Source organism: Phoenix dactylifera, unplaced genomic scaffold, assembly GCF_009389715.1.
Source record: "Phoenix dactylifera cultivar Barhee BC4 unplaced genomic scaffold, palm_55x_up_171113_PBpolish2nd_filt_p 000007F, whole genome shotgun sequence".
In the NCBI taxonomy this organism is placed as follows: Eukaryota; Viridiplantae; Streptophyta; class Magnoliopsida; order Arecales; family Arecaceae; genus Phoenix; species Phoenix dactylifera.
The window spans coordinates 3814919-3828457 of NW_024067666.1; the positions used below are offsets into that span (position 1 = coordinate 3814919).

At 38.3% G+C, this 13539-nt stretch overlaps 2 protein-coding genes across 4 annotated transcripts; both read left to right on the plus strand.

Moving 5' to 3' along the window:
- The first annotated feature begins 1541 nt into the window (after positions 1–1541).
- LOC103704503 (serine/threonine-protein kinase Nek2) lies at positions 1542–7986 on the plus strand. 3 transcript variants are annotated; one of them, XM_026803598.2, is made up of 15 exons: positions 1542–1908; positions 2485–2623; positions 2745–2811; positions 3292–3357; positions 3500–3546; positions 3639–3684; positions 3778–3858; positions 3956–3998; positions 4078–4127; positions 4214–4295; positions 4389–4438; positions 5007–5080; positions 5188–5239; positions 5377–5841; positions 6466–7986. In XM_026803598.2, exons 2-15 carry the CDS (start codon positions 2538–2540, stop codon positions 7054–7056), a joined length of 1800 nt encoding a protein of 599 aa, XP_026659399.1. In that variant the 5' UTR covers positions 1542–1908; positions 2485–2537; the 3' UTR covers positions 7057–7986. The 3 variants fall into 3 exon arrangements, with proteins under 3 accessions (XP_026659399.1, XP_008786044.1, XP_026659400.1); XM_008787822.4 differs by having other exon boundaries at positions 2491–2623; XM_026803599.2 differs by having other exon boundaries at positions 2516–2623.
- Positions 7987–9472: 1486 nt separating this feature from the next.
- On the plus strand, positions 9473–13138 carry LOC103704504 (pentatricopeptide repeat-containing protein At3g22690-like). The gene is made up of 2 exons (XM_008787823.4): positions 9473–10664; positions 11418–13138. Exons 1-2 carry the CDS (start codon positions 9567–9569, stop codon positions 12678–12680), a joined length of 2361 nt encoding a protein of 786 aa, XP_008786045.2. The 5' UTR covers positions 9473–9566; the 3' UTR covers positions 12681–13138.
- Positions 13139–13539: the final 401 nt, after the last annotated feature.

The following is a 13539-nucleotide window of genomic DNA, read 5'->3' on the forward strand; positions in this document are numbered from 1 at the left end:
AAATGATTTTAGGGGTCATTCGATAATTTTTTTCTTCGATTGAATGGGAGACAACTAAATCTTGTAGCAACCTAGACGGATCCTCACATAGGAGAATCAAATCATGTAGCAACCTCGACGGATGCTCACAGTCTTTTCAGGCTGAGAATATAAATCCATTTAAATATCAATCACAAATGCAATAATCAACTAATGATTAACTCAAATAGGCTCGTGTCAAATTATTCTCTATTTAATGTTGATTATGGACCAGGTTTACTTTGATATTATTTGTAACAAGTTAAGATTTTACTTAGAAAAGTTAATTGTAAGGTATTATTTGAATTTTTTAGGCTTATATAATTTCTAAGTCCTATATTGTGTATAATTGATGTGGAATTAAATATATCTATGCATGTGTCCTCACATATTTATAATTAAAAACATTCAAAAACCTCTACATATATATAATTTTATTTTTTCAAAGAAAACCATCATAATTTTTTGTAAACATTTATTGCAATCAAGTAAATTGGTCCATTTTAACAAATCCATATTACGAGATTTTTATTTTGTATTAATTAATAATTGAATAATTAACAAGTTTTATGTTATTTGTATGTTTCTCTTTTCTAAGTAGGATTTATTTTCCATGCTAGTATCACTCATCATGGAACTAAGTAAACTTATGCTGTATGATTTAAATATATCAATATGCTACGAAACATTAGTCATTACAACAAATTAGTAATTAAAATTTAGAATAGAATTCAAGATCTTTCAGTACTTTAAAGTGTTGATTTTTTAATAGTACATTGCCATAATAAGTCTTCGTTTTTTATAAAACATTAAGACCAGTCTACATGATAAAGTGAATAATTGCATATGATTCACAAATACACAAGCTAAAGGCTGCTGAATGACAAATTATACGAAAAAAATTTATATTTGATTTATTACACGTAACTAGAATTTTATAAAATATGAAAAATCACTTAATTTTATTATTTTCAACATTTTTTTCTTAAAAAAAAAAGAAGAAGATGGAAAGTCTCAAGATGTTTGCCCTTGCTATAGTAACATACCCATCCATATCTTCATCCAGTGTTTGAAAAAATTTGTGTAAACTATGCTCAAAGCAAACAATAAACAATGCTCAAATTATCATAGAATTTTTTCATAAAATCAAAGTTTAAATTACAGAGTCAACTTTTTAAAATTCGTGCAATCACTGTCCTGGGATTGCGATACAGGCAAGGCATTTCCTCATGGTGATAAACAATAACTTATTCTTGTGAAAGAAAGAAAGCTTACCCAATTTTTATTAATAAAATCAGCTGCATTTGTTCTGCAAAACTTTCTTTTCAACTGTCCTTTACGACAAAACAAGCAAAGAAAGATTGGTCACCAAACGGAGTCCGCGGAGAAGTGGATTAATTATTAAGAAATTAGAAATTACTCCAATTTTTTTTTACAAATTACTACCCCACAAAATTTTAATTATGTAGACCCTATGAAACCAAGCAAAGAATTATTTAAAACAAAAGAAACCATCACCCGCTGCCTTCCCTTCTGACCTTCCCACCGCCACCTTCGCTGCCCCACTCTGTCTCTCTCTCTCTCGTATTCCGACACTGCTTCGGTTTCTTTTGTTTTTAAAAACAGAAGACTTTGAAATCCCCAATCATCTCCTCCTTTTTAGCCTTTGCCGCCCCCGTCGCCACCCCCTACTTCCTTGTCTCTTTCTCATTTGCTCTCTCTCTCTCTCTCTCTCTCTCTCTGAGCGTGACGATGGGGGAAGCAGAAGAGGGAAGCTGGACCTTCGGCTCGGTCCTCGTCTCCTTCGAGTTTTCTTGTGTGATTCGGTAGCCTTCTTCTTCTATTATTAGTACTGAGATCTCTTTAACTCGAAAGGATCTGGAGATCCAGGTACTTCTCTTCCTCTTGATCTATGTTCTCATTGTCATGGATTTCCTTTTTCTTTTTCTTTTTGTTAATATAATGTGAGTCGATTTGCGCTATAATGTCACTGGATTTTGGTGTGGTGGGGTAGTTTGTTAGGTTTTCTCTTGACGGGTTTGTGGGGATGCGGCATTTCGAATAAATTGCTCTTTGGCGGTGGTTTCCCTCTTTTTCAGAGAGTTGGCGTCTTCGAGATTATTATTCGTCATTTTTTTTGCATTTTTCTAGATTTCTTTATAATTTCCTCTGTAACTTTTGCCCTTTTAGTTCTAGCGATCTATTGCCGCGTCCTTTTCGCTTTTTTTTAAATTAAAAAAATTGCAGTTTTATTCTAAGCGGCTAATAATCACGGACCAATATCTTTCTATATATAATTCTTTTGAACTAATATCTATGCTTTCTCAATTTTTTTCTCCAAAAGAAAAAAAACTAATGTACGATTCGCTTTTGATCCACATTTCCTGCTGTTGAAATAAATATCAGGAATTCTATGTCTCGCTTAGTGTTTCTTGGAAATTTCTTTTTTTGTAATTTCTTTAAAAGTTTTAGGGGAGCCAATTTATCGGAAAAACAGTGGGCAAGCCGCAGGTCCCAAAATGGATCAGTATGAGGTTTTGGAGCAGATAGGAAAAGGAGCATTCGGTTCAGCACTTTTGGTGAGGCATAAGGTTGAGAAAAAGAGGTAAGGAAGCCAGCAGCCAAACTCCATCTTTTTCTGGTCTTTTTTTTTTTTGGGCCCTATCTTTACCCCTTCTTTACCTCCTGTTTGAAGCTTCTTATGCTTTCCCGTTATTTTCTCGCAGGTATGTCTTGAAGAAGATCCGGCTTGCCCGCCAGACTGATAGGTGCCGCAGGTCTGCTCACCAAGAGGTAAGCATCTTTGGTTAACCTACATTATGATTTAACATATCATATTTTATATCACAATTACTGCAATACTTCTTTGGGTTGATTGGTTGAACTTTTTCTTCCCTGAGTTTTCCTATTTCCACCTTAATGACCAAAGTTTTAGTTTCTTTAAATGCATCATTCTTTTTTTTTTTGTGATTGATAAAACGAAAATATTGACCGCTAATGCTCGCCATAATATGGAGTTGAAGCATACGTAGATATCATGATTTTGGAAAAAAGAATTCAATCATGATTGCTCAGTCCTCAGAAAGTTGGTTAACATAAATAGTTCCAATGCCATTTATGACTTTTTTTTTGATTATTCAGCAGTTCCATGGAAAAGTATGTTTATTTATGGAAATGATGCAGTGGAGATGCATTATTAAAATGCCAATTTGATGTAATAATCCTGTGTTTATTCTGCTTGAAACTTATTTTCTTATCTTCTTTGCTCGACAGATGGAGCTTATTGCTAAAGTACGGAACCCATTTATTGTGGAGTACAAAGATTCCTGGGTTGAGAAGGTCAGGGAAGCTCTGCTTTCTATAAATTCTGCTGATACGAATTCTAGATTTCATTTGTGGTGGATCTCATATCTTCTTGCATCAACAATTATCATCACTGAGGCAGATCTCATAAAAATCTATCCTATATTCTTGCTCTCAGGGATGCTACGTGTGCATTATAATAGGTTATTGTGAGGGAGGGGACATGTAAGTTTCTTTCCAGGGTGAAATCAAATTGCAGATCCTTTTTCCAGGATACTCTATGTCTGAATTTGTAAACATCTCCTTTCCTTGTACAGGGCAGAAACTATAAAGAAGGCCAGTGGAAAATATTTCCCTGAAGAGGTTGTTTACTTTAGCACAATACCACTATATCTTTGTGGCCGTGTGTGTTATGCTCTAAATTAGTTTTCCCTCTCTTTGTATCCCTGTGTGCAGAAGCTTTGCAAGTGGCTTGTGCAGCTCCTTATGGCACTTGATTACTTGCACATGAACCATATTCTTCATCGTGATGTAAAGGTCAGTGACAATTCCATGTCGCTAGTGGGTTCCTTTTTGCAGAAACTTTGAAATTGGCAAATTGATGTTTAGTGATAGTGCTAAATTATTGTTCCAGTGTTCAAATATATTCCTTACAAAAGATCAGAACATACGGCTTGGTAAGTCTTTTGTTTTTTTAAATGTTGGAGCAATGCTACATCTATGAGTTTCAATAATCTGAAATGATGAATATTGCAGGCGATTTTGGGCTTGCTAAAATGCTGTCCTCTGATGATCTCGCATCCTCAGTGAGTTCTGAATTTTTCTAGATTAACTTGTCCTGTGAGATGTATCTGGTTGTCTTATTAGTGCTAGTTATTTGCTCCTGATGCAGGTTGTGGGAACTCCCAGCTACATGTGCCCAGAACTTCTTGCTGATATACCTTATGGCTCTAAATCTGATGTCTGGTCTCTAGGTGAAGTGTTTATTCTTTTTTTGGCACATGGCTGACATTTTAATCTTTCTCTGATTACTTAGGTTTCTTTATGTAATTTTTCAATTTATCCAGGGTGCTGTATATATGAGATGACTGCTCTTAAGCCCGCATTTAAAGCTTTTGTAAGTTGCAGCGGCACCTATGTTTTATCTGCAAATACAATTGTTTTCTATTATAGGGATGTCCTCGAAATTGCAGTACCAGATGCCTGCGTTTCTGTTGCAAATATTATCTTGAATCCATGTGAGCTTGTATATGTGTAATTGCTAGTAATTTATTTGGGTAGCAATTTCATGTCTCAGTAAGACAGTGCTTTGGAATTCTATGTATGTATGTAATATAACAATTTTTTATATACAGTTTGTGTCTATTGTACTTTTCCCCCTTACTTTATGGATTAAATTCTTGTAAGTCTTCTGTTCATGCAAAATAATTAAGTGTTCCCTATTTGTTGACTAATTATTGATGTAGATATTTTGAGTTATTATTCTGAGTCTTGCATCAAACTCTGATATAGTTTTATTCTTGCACGAACTGCCAGATCTGTTGCTAACTCTTGAGAGAAGCAGATTGTAGTGCTATATTTTATGTTTGCACGAACTTGTGATGAAGTTGAAATGATATTCTTGGGCCTTTCTGTTTTATATCCAACAATGGATAGATTTTATTTGTATGTTTGCTTTTAAGCAGGATATGCAGGCTCTTATAAACAAAATTAACAAGTCCATAGTGGCCCCTTTACCGAGTACATACTCTGGTGCATTGTAAGCCTGATCCTTTTCCTTTTTTCCAAATTTTGTCGACTGATTTCTGCTATGCTGGTTCTATAGTAAGACAGAACTTTCTGATTGATCTTGATTACTGTGTGCAGTAGGGGACTCATCAAAAGCATGCTGCGCAAGAGCCCAGAACGCAGGCCAAGTGTATGTACTCAATCAGGGATTATATACTATTGCTAACAAAAGCTTACTTGTGCACATACACATCTATACAAGCACAACAATGTTTATCTCCATATTTTTCAAACAATTTCGACTCATGTTTATAATCCTATCACCAGGCTGCAGAACTGCTCAAGCATCCACACCTTCAGGCTTATGTGTTTCAAGTCCATTTAAAGACTAGCCCTAGTCGCAATATGATTCCTATTGAACAGCCTGCAAGCAAGCACATAAAGAAAATTAGATTTCCTGATGACGAAGGTGCTTCTGCTTGGAAGGACAAGGAGAAAAGGCAATCTTTTGGCAATGAGAGGATCTTCGAACTGAACAAGCCTGCACCTGAGCAAAACTCTATGAGTTCTACACGAAGCATAAATGATTATCCGAATTATCTGAACCAAAGGATAAAAGAATTATCGGTCGGTAGTAATCAAGTTGGAGAGATTGGTGTTGACAAAGCAATCAATACAAAGCAGTCGACCACCATGAAGACCCCTAGATATACTCCTGCCAAAACCTTTACAACTCCAAGGAAGGGGATGGAGCCATCAAAAGCATTTCATACCGGACAAAATCGTGATGTGGTATGATCATACATAACTATGCTTATATGGTAATATACTTAACAATGATGTGATAATTTGTGTTTGATGATATGCATCTATATGAATGATGCATCAATAGTCAGTATACATGCATCCAATTCTATAAACCATGGTTTTTTTTTTTTTGAAATTCCTGCATTCTAAGTAATGAAGAAACAAATAATTCAATTGCATTCTTTATATGCTGGGCTATTAAGCACACTTTTTTCATGTATGATCGTATTGAGCCCCCAGTTCTATGCTTTGTGTTGATGTTGAGCATGGTCATGCTAGGTCACTAAGAAGCTATTAGCAACACTCTTCTTTGCTGTTGCAAATATGGGAGTCATTTTTCATTATTCTTTAAAAAAAAAGGGAACTAAATGTTCACTGCCTCCTGCCTATGAAAGGATTCTTGACCTAGCATCTAATTATTTGTGTTTATTATTATGTTGTAAATTCTATTATCCTGTCTAAAGTTTTCCTGTTGAAATGCTGAGAACCCTATGTACGAGTATCTTGCATCCATGATTTTATAGAATTTACAATTGTATGTATTAATGTGATCGGTGTGTTGTAAAGAACATGCACCTTATGCATTTACAATTGTTTGTTGTGCTTCAGATGCAGCTCAAACCATCGCAAACTCCAGCAGATAGAAGTTCTCGGCCCACTCGAAGAGCATCTCTTCCTTTGCCTACATTTGAAACCCCCCATCGACATCATATCAGTATTCTCCACCGCATGAATTCTCCTGATGTGTCTGTCAATGCGCCTAGAATAGATAGAATTGCTGAGTTCCCATTAGCGTCTTCTGAAGATCCCCTGTTCTCCTTCCATAAATTCTCATCAGCTCAAGGCTCCTGTTCTGTGAGCCCTCACTATGGTGACCGTACCATCACTAAGGATAAATGCACCGTCCAAATCTTCCGAACAGAAGCAGACAATGGGAGCGATTCATCAGACCGAAATCCAACAGCTGTGGATGTTTCAAGCCGGGGATCAACAGAATCAAGGCAGCGGAGGTTTGACACTTCATCATACCAGCAGCGGGCAGAGGCCTTGGAAGGATTGCTCGAGTTCAGTGCACAGTTGTTACAGCAGGAAAGATTTGAAGAGTTGGCAGTGCTCTTGAAGCCATTTGGTCCTGAAAAGGTCTCTCCAAGGGAAACAGCTATATGGCTGGCAAAGAGCTTCAAAGAAACAGCAATATAGTATAAGGACTTTTAGGCCTGCTGCCCGCTGCCTGGTGCTTAGAAACCGAAGTCAGATGCTCACCATACTGCATTGTTAACACAAGGTATCCTGGGAACTTTTCATCAGTTTTGTGATGTGAAGTAGCTGGATAGGCTCACAATGTAGCATGGGGTTGGTTGTTGATTTTCTTCAACATCATACTTGTAGCAGGTTGTGATGATTTTGTCTTTTTCTAGTGTCATCTCCCTCTTTTCCCATGTACAAAGATGATCTCCATTTAGTTGACCTTGGATAGAGAATTTACAGGTGCAGGTACTGGGAAGATCATCAGAACCACGATTGTTGAATCTGTTTTTTGCCGCACAAAAAACTCAAGTGAGTTGCTGATTGATAAATTTGGTCGAACTCATAGTCACCATCATCACTTTGCCAGGCCCCAATCCGGTTGGTTGTATATGGGTCCTATCTGCATTTGCAACCTAGTCTACCTGAAAAAGAAACAAATTATTCAGACATTATGAATTCCCAAAACAGATGGGAGTGTGCTTGTGAATTTGTGCTTAGTAGGTGATTTGAACATCGCAGAAAGGTGATTTTAACATCTCAAGCTTCTAATGTCTAAAACCACATCCTGTTAAGGTGATTTCTGGGGCCATAGCCTGGTGAAGTACTGTTTTCTGTGGCCGGAGCATGCAGAATTGCTGGTATGTCAGTGCAGTTGTACACTAGCTTCTGATTCATGTGTAAGCATATAGACTGTCATCTGGAAGCACAATGTATTTTGCTTTTATTTCTGGTTCCACTGCTACCATGCCTATAATTTAGAATCATCAATGCTTAGGATTTCATGTCACTGTTCTATGATGCTAATAGTAGGAAGTTGATGGAAGTTGGGATTTTGTATATTTTTTACATGTTTGTTGCAAAGTCACCAAATTGGTTTACTAATTGGCTAATTACTGTGGTTTAGGTGGTTATGCTGTGTTGTTTAACAGCTAGAAGGATGAAATCCAATCAGGGGCCACAGCAGAATAATGAAAACAGGTAGTGGGTAATTGGGCCATTTGGTTGTTGTTTTGTTGCGACATCTAACCGTGTGATGTTTTGCTTGTGACTGGGGGAATGAAGGGGAAGGACATTGTTCAATCAAGAAAAAGAAAACTTGTAGTTGCTTTGGCCAGCCAATTATACTGCTGGTCTTTTGCCCAGTTACGGGCTGCTTGGGAGGTGTTACAAGCTGCTGCCTTTTTGACTCAGGATCTATGAATATATTGTTAAAGCGTGATTCGATGTCTGTAATTTATCAGACTTTGGATCCATCATTTTGCACTTAGTGGGGATATCATGGGATCTAATGTATGTAACAGAGGGGTTTTTGTTTTTGTTGCTGCTCTGCAGCCAAATCTTGTAAGGGCAGACGGCTGTTGACCCATCTTCCAACAGTGATAAGGCTTGACCTCCATCCTTATCATAGGGTTAAAAATGAAACAAGCTGACTTTTGACAGCAAATTATTTGGCCATTTCCAACCTAATTATCAAATGGATATGTTATCAAATTATTTGCTCCACGGCATAGGATTCAGCAGGCGTACGACAGTAAAATCATACTGGGAACTATCAAAGCGAAGAAACATTTGCTTGATCAACTAATAATCTGCATCCTTAGGTCATTGTTAGGTTGCTGAGGAAAGTGAAGCCTCATTCTCTCCTACACCATTTTACAGGAGAAACTTCAGAATTAGGTCCACCCACCTTATGATTGAGCTTGATCATGCTGTAAGCAGCCGCAGGAGTTATATTACAATGCACCTAACCTTGGACCAGGTATTCAATTTAAGGAAAATTCCACCTGCAATTTTTTTGTTGTCGCATTCAAGGGACCTGCCAAACTAACCTACTCTTAGTGGAACAACTTGAAATCTATATCTGATCAAAATCTCCCATGTAATTTGCTTTTGAAAGAATGTGAGATCATTTTTCATCTGTGCACTTTTCTCATGTACAAATATGTTTTTCGCAAAAAAAAGAACATTGTAGTTATAACTTAACAGCATATATTTAGTCTTGGTGATGTTTTGGTATTACAATGCAATAATAAAATGAATTTCATATGCGAAATCAAAAAAATATCATCTATTAATTCATTTGTAGCTGCAGATATATAGCTTTAAATTATGGTCTGGATATCTGAAAATTTTTGATTTAGGATTATAAGAACATTAACCCGCGATTAATTCTTTCAATGCACATTATTGCTGACTCCTTGTTATTCTTGTAATCCTATTCCACTTTTGATGACTTTCCGACCGTTATTCCTGACTCCCTGTTATTCTTATAATCCTATTCCACTTTTGATGACTTCCCGACCGTTATACCTGACTCCTTGTTATTCCTATAATCCTATTCCACTTTTGATGACTTGCCGACCGTTATTCCTGTCTCCTTGTTATTCTTATAGTGCTCTTCCACTTTTGATGACATCCCGACCGGGGACTGCGAGAGCGAGCAAAGGAAGCTGGGGGTAGCAATGGCGTCCCCAACTCCGGTCCCGTTGCAGCGGGTCCCGATCACACGCTCGAAAGCCAACTCCCATGGCCACACCCCCTCTCTCGGGAAATATCCCATCGGCAACTCGTCCCCGCCGTTGCTATCTCTCCTCCAGCAATGCTCTTCCACTCGAGAACTCTCCCAAATCCACGCCCGACTCCTCAAATCCAATGCCGTCCAAGACCCTCTCTACCTCTCCAAGCTCCTCTCCTTCTACGCCTCCCTCGAGCCGGATGGCGACCCCTGCTGCTACGCTCTTCGCTTGTTCTCTTCGCTCTCGTATCGTGACTCTGCTCTATGGAATTCTTTGATTCACGGGTTTAGCCTCGGTTCGACGCCGGCACAATCCATACTGCTCTTTATTAGGTTGCTGGAAGAAGACCCGATTCTTCTGAATTCCCATTCCTTCCCCCCGGTTCTCAAGGCATGCGCGAGGATTAGGGCGGTCTCGGAGGGGACCCAGATCCATGGTTTTGCTACCAAGTGCGGAGCAGCGGCGGATCCCTATGTGCAGAGCTCGTTGGTTCGGATGTACTTTGGTTGCGGGAGATCTCGCGACGGGCAGCTCCTGTTTGATAAAATGCCAGAAAGGAGTGTTGTTGCGTGGAATTGTGTAATTGGGGGCTACGCAGAGTTGGGCTTGTGGGAAAAAGTGAAATCTCTGTTCGGGATGATGGTTTCGGAGTTTCGTTGTGTGCCCAATTCGATCACGTTGGTTAGGGTGATCACTGCATGCGCTCGGTCGGGGGACTTTGAATTGGGAAAGTGGGTTCATCAGTACATCAAGGAAAATGGGGTTCCTTTGTGTTTGAATTTGAGGAATGCACTGATGAATATGCACGCTAAATTTGGTGAGATGGGGGAGGCCAGGAGATTGTTTGATCAGATGCCAGAACACGATATCGTGTCATGGACTACATTGCTTAGTGGGTATGCTACCAAGGGACATTTGAGGCTAGCTCGCGAGCTTTTTGATAAGATACCTGATCGAAATGTTGTCGCATGGAATGCAATGATAGCTGGATATGTGCTAAATGGCTGCTTTGGAGAGGCGATTTTGCTTTACAAAGAAATGCTGGTAGGAACTCAACTTACTATTGGTTCATAGACAGCAGTAATTTAGACCTTTTCTTTCATTTCTAATGTCAGAAACATTAAGATGTGGGGAAATGCATGATTGCAGTGCCCACCTTACACTTCTGTCAGTGGTTAAATTCAGGGTAGTCGAAGAAGTTTATTGTTTTAACAATAGGGGATAAACTGTTAAAGAAAACCTTTTAAGATTGCATGGCCATGTGCAATGAGGACCAGAGGAGGCCTTGAGGAGATGACCTTAATTTCTTGTCAAATAAGAGAGGTTTAAGAACACCGAGATAGAAAATGCGTGACATGAATGTGCTTAAAAATCTGCACTGTTTGAGCATTTTGCTCTTGGTGGTTACATATTTCTTAGGATTATTCCAAGAGTATACTCAAATGGCTGGATCGAGACTCATTGGTCATGTTTGTTATGTACTGCTAGAATCAAGATACTTGCCGCATACTAAAATCACATGTCCAAATTTCTACAGTGGAGTTAGTGCTTCACCGTGGGCAGTATAAATATCATTTATGATGTAACACTTATTTTTCTTACATAATAGTCTTTGATTATATCTATTTTTGTCCTATACTATCTTCAGAGTTGTGAAAGACAGTGCAACTTTCAAGTTGATAAACCAGTAACAACTGTTCCAAGCAGCATTCTTAGTAGGGATAACAAATCAGATCTTATAAGTCAAGCAATCAAGTTTATTAAAGATTACTTATCACATTAATTTGACTGCCACAGGCTCTCAATGTGAAAATTGACAAAGCCACAATGATTAGCGTTCTATCTGCTTGTGCAAGGTCAGGATATCTACTCACTGGAAAAATGATTCATGGATACATCTATAAGGTTGGTATTGAAATGACTCTCGATTTGCTTCACTCTATTCTAGGCCTGTATTCAAGGTGTGGGAAGATGGACTTGGCTGAGTTTTTGTTCAGTAAAATGGATGTTAAGAATGAGATCTCCTGGACTTTAATCATGGTGGGATATGTGAATCATGGAGAAATAAAAGCTGCACTTGAAATCTTCAATCAGATGCCCCACAAGGATTTAGCTGCATGGAATGCCTTGATAAGTACACTGGCCCAATGCAATTATTTCAGCGAAGCCTTGGACATCTTTGAACAGCTGCAGAGGATGAAGGTGAGTCCTAATTGTTTGACTTTGGTTAGCATATTGTCCGCTTGTGCCAGGGTTGGGGCTCTTGAACTAGGCAAATGGGTTCATGCTTACATAGAGAGGAACGACATTGAAATGGATGCCTACTTAAGTTCTTCACTTATCGATATGTATTCAAAGTGTGGACGCATTGATCTATCCCTTGAAGTGTTCAATAGAATGCCCACAAAGGATCTATTATCTTGGAGTGCCATGATTGGAGGGCTGGCCATACATGGCCACGGCGAGTTTGCTATAGAGTTCTTTAGACAGATGGAAGACTATGGAGTGCAACCAGATGCTGTTACCTTTGTTGGAGTTTTGAGCGCTTGTAGTCATGCAGGATTAGTAGAAGAAGGCCAGCATTATTTCGATATGATGACTAAAAAGTATGGCATCACTCCTACAACTGATCATTATAGTTGCATGGTGGATCTCTTTGGTCGCCGTGGTCTCTTGAGGGAGGCCAAGGAATTCATAGACAAAATGAACATTTCCTCAAATGGGGAGGCTATTTGGGGAGCTTTACTTGGTGCCTGCAAACTTCATGGAAATGTTGAACTGGCTGAGTATGCTACAAGTCATCTTATAGAGGAGGATCCAAACAATTCAGGAGCATATGTGCTGCTATCCAATGTATATGCTAGTGCTTACAAATGGGATGATGTTGGAAAGGTCAGGAATATAATGAAGAAGAAAGGAATTGAAAAAGTTCCTGGTTGTAGCTCAATTGAAGTAAATGGTGAAATACATGAATTCCTTGCTGGGGATGCTTCTCATCCGCTGTCTAGAGAAATCTACATGACTTTAAATAGATTGGAGAAATTAATGGAAGCAACATGACATAACCTCAACTTGAGCATGAATAAAGAAGGAAATGGACCCAATATCATTTATTTATCGGACTACGATCGCAGACTATGGAATGATGATAAAAAGTGGCTAAGTTTTGAATTCACTCATTTGGCGCTGGGGGCAAGATTCCATCTCATTTATTTCTACTAGATTGGTTTATAAGTTGTGAAGCATGATTCTCCACAATGGACATAACAGTATTTGTTAATGGATGCTTTTGATACACTACAGGGAGACAATAATTCGCAGAAGTTTATCCTCTGCCATCAAATATGCTATTGTACATATTGAACATCTGTAATTAAATGCATACATTTTTAGAGCACCGATGTACAAAATTTTATGTCCCTTAAAGCTATTATTCCTACAAATGATGTAACCTTTGACATACAGATGCTTCTGGTCACTCAGAGACTAATTTAAAGAGGATGCATGGATGCTTTTGATACAGCATAGTTAGACATTAACTTATCCAAGTCTTTCCCGCCTATCAAATTTTATGTGTATATGCTCGCATACATATTGGACATCTTTAACTGAATTTGTATATTTTGAGTATTGATAAGCAAAAGTTTATGTACTTTTCTGCTATCTATTCCTCCGAACTATGTAACCTTTGGTATACACATTCTTCTTGTCACTCAAAGTAACTAATTCAAAGAGTGTCATTAGATGCTTTTGATACAGGATATGTAACTTTGTACCGATCGACACTTGTACAGGTGCTAGGAATTGAAAACAATGGAACAGTCACAAGGTGGCACTGGTGGGATGCTGAAACAAGCAGAAACAAAGGTTGTTAGATATATGGTCCATATGTGCTTTTATTTCCATATGCAGAACAAGC